The 16,534-nt window shown below is 48.1% G+C and overlaps 1 protein-coding gene across 1 annotated transcript in view; it reads left to right on the top strand.

Moving 5' to 3' along the window:
- Window positions 1–15,050, top strand: part of LOC146045754 (phospholipase A and acyltransferase 4-like) — a 169,350-nt gene extending 154,300 nt beyond the window's left edge. The window contains exons 3-4 of the mRNA XM_083164801.1: window positions 10,173–10,612; window positions 14,580–15,050. Coding sequence (XP_083020927.1) covers window positions 10,173–10,612; window positions 14,580–14,645 — 506 coding nt within the window. The 3' untranslated portion in view covers window positions 14,646–15,050. The remainder of the gene's footprint in view (window positions 1–10,172; window positions 10,613–14,579) is intronic.
- The last annotated feature ends 1,484 nt before the right edge of the window (window positions 15,051–16,534 follow it).

Here is a 16,534-nt window from a genome sequence, read left to right on the forward strand (position 1 = left end):
TGTGGCCGTGGTGGACCAGTGGGGAGCTCTGGGTAGCAGAACGCTGGGGGTTTGATATGGGACATATACTGAGTGAAGATAGCAAGATATACCAGAGTGTATGCTGAGACCAGAGACAGGGGCGCGGAGTCTAACTTGCCAGCGGTATTCACCAGGGAGTCCCGCAAGGGACTTTGGACTTCGCTGCGTCTGACAAGCAGGTCGCGGCCACCTGCCCTGGTCCTCTGGACGCAGGCTGGGACTGAGGATACTGGACCCTGGATTAGGCCTTGAGGAGACCAGGGTGGTAGATGTGCAGTCTGGGGAACTGCGGAGACTGATGACGTAGGGATGTCGACAGGGGTGTAGATAACTAAGGAAAACTGGCTGAGTAGGACATAGATGTAAGAGTCACTTGTAGAGCGCAGTAGCTGAGAGTCGACCCAGGTGTTGACCGGGACTGTCGACAGGATCAGGACTGGATGTTGGAAGTCACTAAAAGTGGCAACTGGCTTAATAGCCAATAACTGCTCAGCAAGACACCTAATACTCGACTGCAGGGATGGAATAGCAGGAGTCTTCTGGACATGGACAGAACCAGGTAAGTAACAGCAGCTGGGAGTAACGCTGGAGAAGAGACACAGGTGAACCTGAATATCCTGGAGCCTTGGGAACTCTCTCTGAACACAGGAGCAACTCTGGAACAGGTAAAGCAATTGTTCAAGGCAAGGATGTCAGGCCAGAGGCCTGAACTATATCCCCCTTGCTGGATCCTGATTGGCTGCCAGCCGCAGCACCAATCAACACTGGAGGAGGTCTAAGCACACCTTGATTGTGGAACAGGTGTGCAGGTCAGGGTTCACCCTGATAGACAGCGGGATTGGACGAACTGGTCAGGTTAACACAAGTGTCATGGTGGTGCCCATGCCGCCCGGAGCCGGCATGTTGGTGACAAGGGACAACGTCACCCACGGGCCCACAGAGGACATTGCTCCAAGCAGTAACGCCAACCAGAGGCCTCAACCGCACGCGGACCACCGGGAGGGTAAGGGACATGGCCTTAACCTGGCCTGCCTAGTGCGGTTTGTGACAAACCCCTGATGATATCTATTGCTGGCTCCATGGAGTCATGGACGGGGCTACCCTTGTCTCTGTTGGTGTCATAATCTCAGGTACATTACGCTGGTCACCAGGCCGGGGATTGGCTAGACCTGACACAGGGGTGCGGAGTCTTACCACACCATAGGTGTTCACCATTGACCCCTCCAGTTGGGATTTGGGCTTCGCTGCTATGGACATGCCGGTCCCCTGAGTGGGATCCCCATGTGGCACTGGTAACTCCTTGGAAACAGGTAGCGTGGATTCAGGATTACGCATTGTCATCTTAGCCAGGTCGTACAATGGTAGTCACGGAGCACAGTACACAAGGATCAGACAGGAGAATAGTCAGAAGGCAAGCCAAGGTCATCCACTGGTAATCACTGGGTACAGTACACGAGGATCAGGCAGGAGAGTGGTCAGAAGGAAGACTGAGGTCATACACAGGTAACCCACGGTTCACGGTACACAGGAATTAAGCCGAAAGATAGTCAGGAAACAAGCAGGAGTCAGTATCTGGTGATCAGGAACACAGTAAAAGTACAAGGGACGCTGGAGCAGGTTGTGAGCCTATACTCTGGCCTATAGTCTGCCTGCCAGAGGCTGCCTTTTATAGGAAGCACAATTAACTGGATACTCACAGGTGCCTTAATCAATGAGGGCTGAGCATGTCTCTCACTTGGGTGCTTTAATCAATATGCAATGGTCAGGTTACACAGTCTGGAAGCATGGACTGGGCCAGGTGCTGTAATCAGCATACAGTGTTCAGACTACCACAGAGCTGTCAGCAGCATGAAACAGAGCAGAGCCAGCAGGATTTCACAAGCAGGTAACACTTAAATACTTGAATGTTGTGACATTACCCCCCCCCTCTAGGGGTGGGCTCCGAACACCCCACATTTTCAAGGTCACACTTAGATCCCTTCAAAGCTGGTGACACCTCTGGCTCTTCAAAATGGGCTCTGGCCAACACTAGACCACCCAGAAAGGGAGAAGCATCGTGTTCAGAATCATAATCTGAGTTGGAGTCTAGTTCTGGGGTGCAGATCAAAGACTTATTGGTGGATGATTCTTTGAGACCATGAAGTGCTAAAGTGCTAACACGAATGCCCCTAACTGTTGAGTTCTTTGGTTCAGATTTTGGCAAAAAAAAATTCCCAGAAGCTCTAGTACTCTCAGCATGCCGTCTAGATGACCCATGGTTTTGTAGAGGGATGGACAGACTTTCATCTGCGGAAGATGAAGGAGTCTTCTCGATCACGGCCCAGGAGAATGATATCAGATCTCGCAGTCGAGGATCATTGGCTTCAACAAGTGAATTGACCCATTCGAGTGCTTCTCCTCGGAAGGATAAGATCATACATTTTACAATATTACCCAGATAAACCCCGGAGGACGGATCAAAGTTCATGGCATCTAAGTAGTAATCTGCTAAAGCCTGGTAATGGGCAAGGTTCCCATCAAAGCAAATGTCTGCAGAAGACTCCTCAGCTGGCTTCTGTATCATAGCCAACCCTGGTGGGACCTTAGACACAACGGATGTCTCTTGAACTTGAGGCACGGCTGAAGCCTCAGATAAGACAGTTTAGGCCCAGGGGTCATGGAAGCAATAGACTCAGGCCCGGAGACCACGGAGGCATTGGAGACAGGCCCGAAGGCCACGGAGGAAGGCCCGGAGGCCATGGAAGCAGACCTGGAGACCACGGAGGTAAGGGAAACAGGCCCGGAGGCCACGGAGGAAGGCCGGGAGGCCAAGGAACCAGACCTGGAGACCACAGAGGCAAGGGAGACCGGCCCGGAGGCCACGGAGGAAGGCCCAGAGGCCAAGGAAGCAGACCTGGAGACCACGGAGGCAAGGGAGACTGGCACAGAGGCCACAGAGACTGGCCCTGAGGCCACGGAGACTGACCCTGAGGCCACGGCACACAAGTCCGCATGCCCAGAGGCAAGGGCAGATGGGACCTCATGCCCAGAGGCAAGGGCAGATGGGTCCTCTCCAGGGGTGATGGACTTGGAACCCCCGCCAGGGGTGACTGACTTGGAATCCCCACCAGAGATGATGGACTTGGAACCTCCACCAGGAGTGACGGATTTGGGATCCCCACCAGGAGTGACGGACTTGGGACCCCTATCAGGGGTAAGGGATTTGGAACCCCCACCAGGGGTGATGAACTTGGAACCCCCACCTGGGGTAATGGACTCGGAACCCCCACTTGGGGTGACATACCGAGCCCCTTCTTCAGGCAAATTGCTCAGTGGCCCTTCTTGGGAAGTCACACTCAGAGGCCCCTCCTGGGGTGTGACAACCAGAGGACCCTTCTGGGGTGTAATACTCGGAGATCCCTCTTGGGGTAATATACTCAGAGGCCCTTTTTGGGATACCACTTTCAGAGACTTCTCTTGGGGTACAGTGCTCAGGAAACGCTCCTGGGGTGCGATGCTCAGAGACCCTGTTTGGGGTGTGGCACTCTGAGACCCTGCTTGGAGCCTGACAGCCTGAGACCCCTCTTGGTGCATGAACCTCTGAACCCCTTTTTGAGGCTTGAAACTCTGTGAACCCTCCTGGGAAATGACAGTCTGAGGCCATTCCTGGGGTATGACCCTCCGAGACCCATTCTGAGGTGAAAGACTCTGAAACCCTTCTTGGGGCTCATCACTCTGAGACCCCTCTCGGAACTCAAAACTGTGGGGTACAGCACTTTGATGCCCCTCCTCGGGCAAGACACTAGGAAGCCCTTCCTTGGGCAAGACACCAGGAAGCCCTTTCTTGGGCAAGACACTAGGAAGCTCCTCCCGGAGCACAATACTCGGAAGCCCCTCCTTGGGCTCGACTGACAGGACCCCCATCTGGGGCTGGCTGGACAGAACCCCATCTTTGGGTTTGATACTCGTACTCTCATCTCGGGTCTTGATACTCGGATTCCCCTCCTGGGGCTTTTGACCATGAACTCCCTCCTCGGGCTGGATGGACAGGACCCCCTCCTGGGGTTGGACTGATTGGACCCCCTCTTGGGGTGAGCCTGAATGGACCCCCTCTTGGGTTTGGACCAACAGGACCCCCTCTTGGGGTTGGACACCCGGACTCTCCTCTTGGAACTTGACACTCGGGTTCCCTTCTTGCGGCTTGACCGAAATTGTACTGTTTTTAGGCAAAAAGATCTTAGTTCTGGGTGCCCAGTGATAGCCACGAAACTCTTCCTGAGAGGGCAAAGAAGCAATAATCTTATTCCTGGCCTCACAGAGGGAGCAATACCCAATCAAATGGTCCTGGGCTCCACAATAAAAACATAAATTTAAGGACCTGCGCCCCTGGCGTTCCTCATCAGATAACTGAGGACGAGGCAGACTCAGGTACCTGTCCTTACAGGGCACAGATGCGGATGCCCGGAATGGCATCAGAGGGTCTTGCAGGCACCAGACCTGGAGTAGAGGGTACCTTGCTCCTGGAAAAGCTGTCCAGCAAACCGATAATTAGGGACAAGATTTGAGTCAAAAGTTCTTGCAACTGCTGGATCAGCTGCACAAGCTCCTTTAATGGTCCTGAATCGCATTCCACAGGGGTTAAAGGAGGTGGAACAACATTCTTCTGCTGTAACAGGGTCTGCAAAAACTGAAAGATCATAGCCTGATCCAGTTCTTGCTTGCTAACCCCAGCAAACGGTTGCTCCAATAGCTCCTTGGTTGGGCCAGAGTATTCTGTCACGATCTCAGGTACATTACGCTGGTCACCAGGCTGGGGATTGGCTAGACCTGATACAGGGGTGCGGAGTCTTACCACGCCATAGGTGTTTACCAGTGACCCCTCCAGTTGGGATTTGGGCTTCGCTGCTATGGACATGCTGGTCGCCGTCCCCTGAGCGGGTTCCCCATGTGGCACTGGTAACCCCTTGGAAACAGGTAGCATGGATTCAGGATTACGCATAGTCATTTTAGCCGAATCGTACACTGGTAGACACGGAGCACAGTACACAAGGATCAGACAGGAGAATAGTCAGAAGGCAAGCCAAGGTCATCCACTGGTAATCACTAGGTACAGTACACAAGGATCAGGCAGGAGAGTGGTCAGAAGGCAGGCTGGGGTCATACACAGGTAACCCATGGTTCACTGTACACAGGGATTAAGCCGGAGGATAGTCAGGAAACAAGCTGAAGTCAGTATCTGGTGATCAGGAACACAGTAAAAGTACAAGGGACGCTGGAGCAGGTTGTGAGCCTATACTCTGGCAAAGTCTGTCTGCTAGAGGCTGCCTTTTATAGGAAGCACAATTAACTGGATACTCACAGGTGCCTCAATCAATGAGGGCTGAGCATGTCTCTCACTCAGGTGCTTTAATCAATATGCAATGGTCAGGTTACACAGTCTGGCAGCATGAACTGGGCCAGGTGCTGTAATCAGCATGCAGTGTTCAGACTACCACAGAGCTGTCAGCAGCATGAAACAGATTAGAGCCAGCAGGATTTCACAAGCAGGTAACACTAAAATACTTGAATGTTGTGACAGTTGGGAAGAGCGGAGGAAGTTAAATCTATTATAATCCCCAGGTTACTTTACGTTATGCAGATGCTTCCTATGAAAATATCCAACTCGGACGTCAAGCGGTTTAACTCGAAAGTATCTAAGTTTTTGTGGAACGAGAAAAGGGCCAAATTTGCTTTACATAAGCTACACCTTCCAAAAGCCCTGGGTGGTCTCAATATCCCTGATCTCAAACTGTACTCCAAATCCCTGTTGTGTAGATTCTTGCAGGGTTGGCTGACAGAACTTGGGAACTACTCTGATTACAACCTTGACTGTGCTCTGCTCTCACTGTTCTCCCAAATGCTTTGCTACACACCCCAAAACTTAAACTACCCAAACAAATAATTCAAAACAAACTATTTATAGATATACACATTGCATGGTGGTCTGTCTCATGCTCCCTCGATCACAGCCCCCTGATCTCCCCTTGGCTTTCCCTCTGGGGCAACCTGATGCTCCCCCCTAGTCTGGAATGCTCTGGTTTCAGAAGACTTTTCCACAGAGGCTTAAAACGCATTTCCCACGTATTTGATCCAGGAGGCTGCTTGTATACAATCTCCGAGCTACAGAGCATATTCAACCTCCCTTGCTTATCCTTCTTCCCTCTTCTCCAGCTTAGTCATTATACTTGCTCCCTCCCTCCTATTAAACATACTGAACCTGCTACATTGATTCTATCCGGAGCAGTGGCCAAGTTTCAACGGGGTAAGTTTAAGTCAAAGATGCTCTATGACCCCATAGCACAGTGGTCAGGGAACTCGGTCCTTATTACCCCACACAGTGCATGTTTTGCTCGTAACCCAGCAGGTGCACAGGTGCACTAATTACTCACAGACACATTTTATAAGGTCCGCAGGTGGAGTTAATTATTTCACTAGTGATCTGTGAGGAGACCTGTAATATATGCACTGCGTGGGGTAATGAGGACTGAGTTCCCTGACCACTGCCATAGTAGCTGTACCAGCAGCTAAACAGACCCAAGTAACTAAATCGTGGTTGCAAGATGTTTCTTTATTAACAGATTCGAGCATGATATTTAAATATCACTACAAAACCTTAAAGATCTTAAAATCATCGATACTACAGGAGGTCCACTTGAAATGTATCCACAGGGCATATGTTTCTCAATATCAACGAAGCTTCTTTGTCCAGGATGAGGATGGCTCCTGCCTAAAATGCTGATCACCAAAAGCATCCCTTGCTCACAACTTCTGGTCCTGCAGGCACATAACACGCTTCTGGAACATGATAGTTTAGTTATGTTAGACACAATATTCGATTTGACGCTAATCTTGATCCCCTTCCCCTCCTATTTGCTAACTTTGATTCATGGCCCATCCCCCCTCCCTCCTCCAGACTTATCCCTATCCTTACCCTTATTGTTACTGTAGCGAAAAAGGTTATCCTTTATTCCTGGATAAAACCCCATCTACCCACGGCGACAGAGGTGGAAACGCTACTGTTGAAATATTTATACTATGACAAGTATGATCTCCTCAGACATGCCAATCCCTCCTCTCCCTCACAGTTCTATTCCACCTGGGGCCCATTCATCAATAGCCGGACCCCTGCCCACAAAGCTGAAATCTGTAAACTACTGGAGTTACCAGTAGACGCAATATAATCATTCAGATGACGCATTGCTGACCGTATGTAACAGATGATCTGTGGCTGCCATCTCCTCCCTTTCCATATCCAGTAGCGCACGCAGGGGGGGTTTCTGAGTACCCAGAAACCCCCCCAGGAGTCTACGGGGCCTATGCTGAAAGCTGAGGGTCCCCTCTTTCCATGGGTACAAGAATTTTAAAAATCGGCCCTTGGAAACCGGAGATACCTGTATCTGACTTCAAAGCAGTGGTCCCCATCCAAGCTTGTTAATTGCTCTTCCCAGTCAGATATTTCAGGTTCTGTCTGACTTAGAGTTTTTCTGAGGGTATATTCCAAAAGCTGGGACTCTCCCCCTTTGAGGGACACTGGCAGCTTGTCTCTACTGTTCCCAGAACCAGAGATATTAGCCGTCAAACAGCTGGTTACTGCTCCAGCTCCACACACCTGGTTTGTAGTTTTATATACTCGTTGGCAGATTGCTCTGCCTCCTGAACTCTGATCCCCTAGTCCCCAGTACCATTTGGTAGGGGAATTCTCTAGTTTTTAATTCCATTAAAATCTAAGAAATTTATTTCCAGGAACTGGAGATATCTGCAGTCAAGCAAGCTGTCCTCCCACCAGAAAATTACGAATAATAAGCCCACTCCACTATACACCCCATCTCTGCGTATTAGACATCCTCTACCACCCTGGGAGTTATGTATCAGGGCCCCTTCATTCAGCCCAATGCCCCCTTCTCCCACCCATCTCCCACCATCTGTGCAGTAAAGGGGTAATTAGTGGAAATTACTGATCCAGTCCCTACATGCTGAGCGGTTGATCTAATACCCCCTACCACCTGGGGGACATCAAAGCTTCCCCCACCCCTACCACTGGAGGATCGGTAGGTGCCCCAATACATTGCAATACCCAGGGGTCTACACTGCTGTTAACACCCCTGTATGTATATATATATATATATATATATATATATATATATATATATATATATATGAGAAAAGATGTAGATGGCGCTGTAGGAATTCCCACCACCTTATTGTGTGCTCAGATTTCAAGCAAATAGGTAGAATAATAATTCAATCACATTTATTAAAAATACAAATGTATGACATTTACAAATTCAGATTTTTGTGAACCGCATGGAAACGACCCGACGCGTTTCGTCTCCGAAGAGACTTCCTCAGGGGTACACGGGAGTGTGCGGTATGTTGTAAAAATAATCTATTAAAATTCTTTGTAAGTGTCAGACAGAATTCGGAATGGATTCTGTAAAAATTCCGATGTAGACAGGCCTTCAATAAGGGCCCTTTAAAGAGGGGGGGAGTGTACCAGAATTTATATATATATATATATATATATATATATATATATATATATATAATTATTATTTATATACAATTGGTCTATCTATAGTACTTTAACTGACCCGGGATATACTGGGTCACCTAAGTGTCCATCTCCGTGCTTTGCTCCACCCCTCTCTGGAAACCCCCTTCTGAAAATCCTCCGTTTGCCACTGATATCCCCATTTCCCCATCCTCCCCCCCACATCCACCTCTCTTCATCTTCCTACCCCATATGTTCCCTCCCTTGGTCCACCATTTAAAAGTTAGAAAAGTTTAGGCTTAGAGACGTAAGTTGTTTATTCTCAGGCCATTCAGTAACCAACAAAGATATCTAATTGTGTTAACCCAAGTGCCGATTTACTGTTTATTCCAACGACGTTGGCCACTGCTGTTGCTGAAGCTTGTTTAAATGTGTATGTTGCACGTTTCTGATCCTTAATAAACATAATTAAAAAAAAATGCGTTGAGTGTTCCGTTTGCTATTTTCAAGTGTTTGAAACATCAGAACGTCAATGTTGTCTTGAATAATGGCACCTATACTTGAAAAAAGAGACTTTTAATAAACATTTGAACTTTACGGACTTCATTTGTATGCTTGTAAGAGAATTAAACATTTTAAGGCTGAACTGGTCTAATCACACGACCAATTAAAGGGGCGACATCTTACAATTATTCTCTCTCTCTCTTGGAGGGGTACATATGGAGGCGTTTTCTGCACTACTGTTCTTACGTTTGGTTTTATCATATTTTGCTGTGTTATAGTCTAGACCTGAGGAAGGGGTAACACCCCGAAAACGTTTTGTATGGCTTCTTAAAATTTGAATACGTGTGAGTGATTTACTCTTTTTTTTCCCTACTACCAATGTCTCTGTGTGCCATTTATTCTGTGGATGGTTGCATAATGTTGTTGAATGTGCATTGGAGCAGCTGAAATAATTAACCTGACGAGAGAGATAGAGAGATGTGTGGGCTGCCCGACCACCACATCATCCATGCTGCAGAGGAGCCTCCTAGGAGCTGCCCTGATGCTGGAGATGAGGGCGGTAGTGATGCGCTGTGGCTTTAGCTCAGGCTCTGCCTGGCATATCCGGCATGACCCTGAGCGGGTAGACCAGCAACCCGTCTCCCTGACCGTCGCCATTATAGTACTGGCCACCGAGTACTCCCAAGCAGGAGGATACGTACCCCAGGGGTATGTGTACCACCAGTTGGGAACCACTGCACTAGGAGACAAATTGCTATACAATAAAAAGTTTATCTTAAAGTATCAAGGAGGTAAACTAACAACAAGGTTAAAGCTAATCAAATTCAAGCCAACATTAAGCACAGGCAAAAGGGTGGCCTCACAGGGATGATGCGGCTGCAAACCACCCCCCCTTTTTTTATCTCTAAAGGGGCATGGCCAGCGCTGTGTAAACTGCTGGCTGTGCCCCCAGCCCCTCACTGAATAGACACTGTGCAGAACAGCAGCAGACAGTGGGAACTGCCAACTGATCCCCAAACTGCGGGACACTGCCATCCTCGAGTGGGATGTGGGACATTGCCAAAAAAAAAGGACAGTTAGGAGATACGGAACATGTTGCAGTTCCTACAAAATTAATTACTTTCCTTTTTCTACACAGTTCAAAATTGTTTGTCCAGTATGCTCTCTTCAGTTGGAGGTCTGTCGAGTATGCCCTCTTCATTTGGAGGTCCGTCCAGTATGCTCTCTTCAGTTGGAGGTCCGTCCAGTATGCTCTCTTCAGTTGGAGGTCCGTCCAGTATGCTCTCTTCATTTGGAAGTCCGTCCAGTATGCTCTCTTCATCTGGAGGTTGGTCTAGTATATTCTCCGCATTTGGAGGGACAGCCGTGGTGACAAAAGAAAAGTTGGAGCTTGTTGCCAATGGTTGCATGTATAAGGTCAATAACAAGTATGACAGTTCCACAAAACCCTACCCACCAGAAGAAATAGTACGGGCAGCTTTGGAGAAAGTGGGGAAGACGATGGAGTATAGCGTCACCACTGCCAACTGTGAGCACTTTGTGACAAAGCTGAGATATGGTCAAAGCTTTTCTTATCAGGTATAGTATGGGGTAGTGGGTAATGTATAAGAAGAGAATCATACAATGATTGCTTTTGTTTCTGAAACCATAATTGTTTTTGGTGTTGGTTTTGAAAAATATATATTATTTGTAGAATAGACGCCTATTTTTTATCTTCCTGCATTGGGATTTATATAATTTATTATAATTTTCAGCCTATTATTTAGCATAACCTCATCACAATTAGCAACAATGAGCCAAAGAGGCAGAGAGCTGGCTGCAAAATGTTACCTTTATTAAATGATTTTATGTAACAGGTTATACTTAACTGGAATATTTAACACAGGGGCCAGGCCCCTCCTTTAGCATACACCCCCCTGGCTGTGTCCACTGTGTGTGCCTTCTCCCCCGCATCTCCACATACCTTCCCACATTTCTACATCTCCTGGTGGGAGCCCCGTGCACAGCCCCAGAAAAGGGGACTGCCCCCCTAGGAAGGGGCATGGCTTCTCCAATATTCTGCAATTGCGAGGTCATGACCTTTTTTGTCACTGTTGGGGGCATATTCAGGGCTCTGTGAGTTGCTTGCATACTCTGTTTCCCTGCCTCTGTGCATAGACGCTATTCGCATGCACACAGTGTAAATTACCCGCTGCCCTGCCTAGCAGAGTAGCACTGACAGAGAGACTCATAGCTGCCCCCTCACCACAGGACACTGCCGGCCACGTTTGGGACGTGAGACAGTTGGGAGGTATGCCTCCCTGAGGCCACAGTCATCAGTTTGTACTCGCTTCTTTTGAAGAATGTAGTGAAATATAAAGCAGAGTGCAAGCTCCTGGCATCCAGCACTGCACAGCGATATATACAGCAGAGTGCAAGCTCCTGGCATCCAGCACTGCACAATGATATATACAGCAGAGTAAAGGTCAGTGGCAAACGCAGGATTTTCAGAAGGGGGTTTCCAGAGGGGTGGAGCAAAGCACGGAGATGGACACTTAGGTGACCCAGTATATGCCGGGTCAGTTAAAGTATTATAGATAGACCAAATGTATATAAATAATAATAATAATAAAAAAAAAAAATATATATATATATATACATACATATACTGTACATACATACATATACTGTACATACATACATACAGGGGAGTCAACAGCAGTGTATGACCCCCTGGGCATAGCAATGTATTGGGGCCCCTACCGATCCTCCAGCGGTAGGGGTGGGGGAAGCTTTGATGTCCCTCGGGTGGTAGGGGGTATTATATCAACCGCTCAGCATGTAGGGCCTGGATCAGTAATTTCCACGAATTACCCCTTTACTGCACAGATGGTGGGAGATGGAGTGGGAGAAGAGGGCATTGGGCTGAATGAAGGGGCCCTGATACATAACTTCCAGGGTGGTAGAGGATGTTTAATATGCAGAGGAGGGGTGAATAGTGGAGTGGGCTCATTATTCATAATCTTATGGTGGGAGGACAGCTTGCTTGACTGCAGATATCTCCAGTTCCCTGAAATAGATTTCTAAGATTTTAATGGAATTCAAAACTAGAGAATCCCACCTACCAAATGGTAATGGGGAATAGGGGATCAGAGTTCAGGAGGCAGAGCAATCTGCCAATGAGAATATAAAACTACATACCAGGTGTGTGGAGCTGGAGCAGTAACCAGCTGCTGGAAGGCTGATATATCTGAGGGCCCTTAGACTCCTGGAGGGGTTTCTGGGTACTCAGAAACCCCCCCTGCGTGCGCTACTGAAGGTCCATACACACTGGGCAACTATGCCCAGTGTGTATGGACAGCGATGATGTCAATCTCTGAAGCCGCTCAGTGCATACACACTGAGTGGCTTTCCCCCTGCCCGGCACTGACGGAGGGGGGGTGGACGGTGTTGCATAGCGGAGCGCTATACAAAGCCATCCGCTCAAACCTGCTGTTTTGAGCAACTTTCAGCTCAAAGTCGCCCAGTGTGTATGGGCCTTAAGAGCTTGTGGTATCCAGCATTCCAGTATCAGAGATTCTGAGAGACGTACAAGGGACACTGAGAGTGTGTATGCACACATGTGTAGGGGACACTGACAGAGGTATAAGATATACAGAGACAAGTCTAAGGGACTAAGGAATACGGGACACAGGTGTAGGGGACACAGAGGTATAATGCACACAGGGAGAGGCATAAGGAAGAGGTACAATATAATGGACACAGGGAGAGATGTACAGGATATTGACAGGTATACTGTATGTACTATAATGGCACAGATCCTGCCACTATAGATGTTCCTGCTTTGTCTTTTTAGTGAGGCAAAGTATAAACTTACATCAACACGGTATATTAATATCTTGTCTGCCAGAGCAGGGGCAGAAAACTACCATCCTTATACCCCTTTCACACCAGAAATGCAGGGACAAACCCGGGAATTCAGTTCCCGGGACAAGCAGGGAACTTCCCAGGTTTGGACCCATTCACACCAGAAAAGTCCCTGCATTTTCTGGTGTGTGAAGGGGCAAGAAGGAGGCCGGCAGGAGGTGGGGAGGAGGCGGGCAGTCGGCGGGATGGCGGTGGGCAGTCGTCGGGATGGCGGCGGAGGTTGGCAGGAGGTGGGGAGAATACTCACCCCGGGTGCTGGTCCTCCGCGCAGGACAGGGATCCACATAGGTGGCGGCGCAAATGACACAGCTCTCCGGCGCCCTCACTGCCACAGGAGAGCTGCATCATCACCCACTGGCTGTCCCATCATTTGCGCCCGCCGCCTGCGTCAATTCCCGGCCGGACAGGACACCGAGGACCGGCAACCCGGGTAAATATACCCGAACCCATTCACACCAGCCAGGTCTAAACTTGGTCAATGGGTAACTGCATATATATATATATAAATATATATATATATATACCCACAGACCTACACATAAATACATACCATATGAAAAGCCTGTGTTTGTCCCTCTGCACCTTACTCTGTAGGAGACCTCACAGTCCTAGTGCTGCCTTTGATTAAAAACCCTTCCATGATTGCTGCTGCTGTTCTCCATGGGCATGTAATGAGCTCCACCAATTCTCAGCACAAACCTCTCAGCTTCTGCTCTCTGGTTTAAAGTGTCATGGGACTTAGTCAACTCCCAGTAATGCACTGCACACTTGTGCAATCAGTGTGCCTTGGCTCCCGATGCTCAGCACCATTAATCATTGTCACATTGGCAGATAGGTGAAGCTGCAGCACTACCCCACTCCCATGCACAAAACCTTTAGCTATAATTTTTTTTTTTTTTAAATACATGCCAACCACAGGAGGCCCCTAGCTAGTGGGGGGCCCAGGGGCACTGACCCCTTGTGCCTCCATTATAATCCGGACCTGTGTGGGGATGTCCGTGGGGTGGCGACCAAATTATGTGAATCACATCATCCTAGCCCCACAACCTGCTGTAGAAATGCCTGTAATACTGTCATTGCACAGAAGAGGGCACGGCCATGATGACACTGTCACAGTAATCATTCCCCAATATAATCCCATGTCTAAACCCATGTGCAGCCTATGGACCTTATTCTGGTTGACTCGCAAGGTATAAAGATCCATTTGCAGCTTGCGTGCGGGGAGGAAACCTTTCCATTGTCCTCTATGGTGTCTTAGGACTGTGAGTGCCCCGTGTGGGAAGCAGGCGTCAGCTGACATCTGCTGACTTCAGCACCCCCATCATTGCCGCATTACCATGGGAACGCTCAGCGTTTTCATGTGTATGCCTTTGAAATGCTGGGCGTTCCCATGGGCGCAGCCTGTTGTCGCCACCGGTAGGTGCGAATGGGAAGGTGAACAGGCAGTCTGCTATCCTGCTCACACCAGGCGTCTGCACATGCGCATACATGTGCATGAGCAAATGCCAAACATCACTCCCCTATGCGAACGTGCGGGGGACCAAATTAATTAGAATGAGACCCGATGTATAATGGTTACTTTTAAACCATTGCTAACAATGTGACAAGCTCAAATGTATTCTACTTCTATACTCCACAGGGGACTAAAGCGACGGTGTGCCTAGTTGGAGCTGGACTTGTTGCCTCATCATGTTGTATCGCATAAGAAATAACCGACAGAACCAATGAGAACTCTGGGAGTCAGCTGCATCTCACATCATAATTGTCTAAAACACTTTGGTGTTGTCCATGGCTAAAATTCTTACCAGTATTTTTTTTACCAATACACAATTACTTTTACCAGCACAATTACTTATGTTTTCTTATCTTACCACGTTTAGGGTTACTCTTGCATTTCTTAGAGGGTTCAACAAAAATACTGATCCCACAGACCTGATACTGTAGATGTGAAATATACCTGGGCAGAGCGATACCAGGAGAAAGGACAGTGGAGATCCACAGTTGGTCTGACCAGGGTATATGGGTATGAGACTAATAAAACCATTTTTCCTCTGAAAAAACGATTCTCCCTATTCAATGGAGACAATTTGCTGCAAGTGAACAGTGAATGTCTGCCGATTCACCGTGTGCGATTTGCCGCGATTCGCTGGTGGTTTTCAATGGGGTTTTTAGTCAAATTCGCCGAGAGTGTATTCAATGCTCAAATGGAGAACTGCTTTCTCCAATGATTTTCGCCATGATTCACTGGACCTAATTCGTCCTGTGCAACGAATCCTGTTTTGGATTCGCTGCACAATCGCCGGGTTCCGGAGGGCTGGTGCATTCACTGCCAGCCCTCCCTCACCCCCTATTCAACGCCTCAGGGTCTCGCTGCCCTCGCGGCAAATTTTAATCCCCGCGAATGCCGCAGGGAGCCAGGGGACTGAGGCAGGCAGGGAGATGGAAGCAGCGAGGGACGGCGGCAGGCAGGGAGAGCCCCCGAGAGCTGGCAGGGGACTGGGATACGGAGCCGCTGCACTCACTGGTCCCGATCCTGCATATTTAATGATCGGGACCAGTGTGCAGTGAATATATGAATATTAATGAGCGGCTCCCGGCCCCCTGCTGGCGAATGTGTAAAAAAAATAAATTGTTATTTTTTTTATATATATATATATATTCATGTGCAGCAAACACAGAAATAAAAATAGCATGCCCCTTCACAGAAATAAAATCTGATTTTTTGACACCCTAAAAAAAAATAAAAAAAACCTTTATTTTAAAAGATCACAATCATTTTCGCTGGAATTTTAACACCCCCCCCCCCCCCCCCCCGGCGAATGTGGGAGTGTTTGGACATTTATATATAAACACAGAAATAAAAATAGCATGCCCCTTCACAGAAAATAAATTCAGATTTTTTGACACCCTCAAAAAAAACCACTTTATTTTATAAGATCACTTTCCAGTTCACCTAAAAATGATGACGAATGCAAAACAGTGAATCATGGCGAAAATCACTGGAGAAAGCAGTTCTCCATTTGAGCATTGAATACACTCTCTGCGAATTTGACTAAAAACCCCATTGAAAACCACCGGCGAATTGCGGTGAATCGCACACGGCGAATCGACAGATATTCGCTGTACATTTTCAGCGTATTGTCTCCATTGAATAGGGCTAATTGTTTTTTATGACAGAAAATTTGCTGTTACCCCGGCGAATTGCCAGATTTGCTGTAAAACACAGCGAATCTGAGGCATTGAATACTGGTCATAGACACTACAGGAAAGATTCATGGTAGGCTGACACATCTGTGAGGCCACCTGTCAGACAATTACTTTTTATAAAGATGTGGCCCTGTCCAGAGTAGTGGCCCAGTATCCCTTCTAGCTCCCACACAAACAAACTTTGTTAGTTCACAGAGCACTTAATGCTGCAAATACTCATCAAAGGGGTGTGGATCAGTTGGTCACCAGCAAGTTGTTAGACGGTCACCATTAGGTCGACATGCATTTAGGTTGACATGTGTCTAGGTTGACATGCAGGAAGGTCGACATCAGTCTAGGTCGACATGGGTTAGGTTGACAGGGTCATAAGGTCGGCAGGGTCATTAG

The sequence above is a fragment of the Crinia signifera genome, chromosome 11, assembly GCF_055691185.1.
Source record: "Crinia signifera chromosome 11, ASM5569118v1, whole genome shotgun sequence".
Taxonomy (NCBI): Eukaryota; Metazoa; Chordata; class Amphibia; order Anura; family Myobatrachidae; genus Crinia; species Crinia signifera.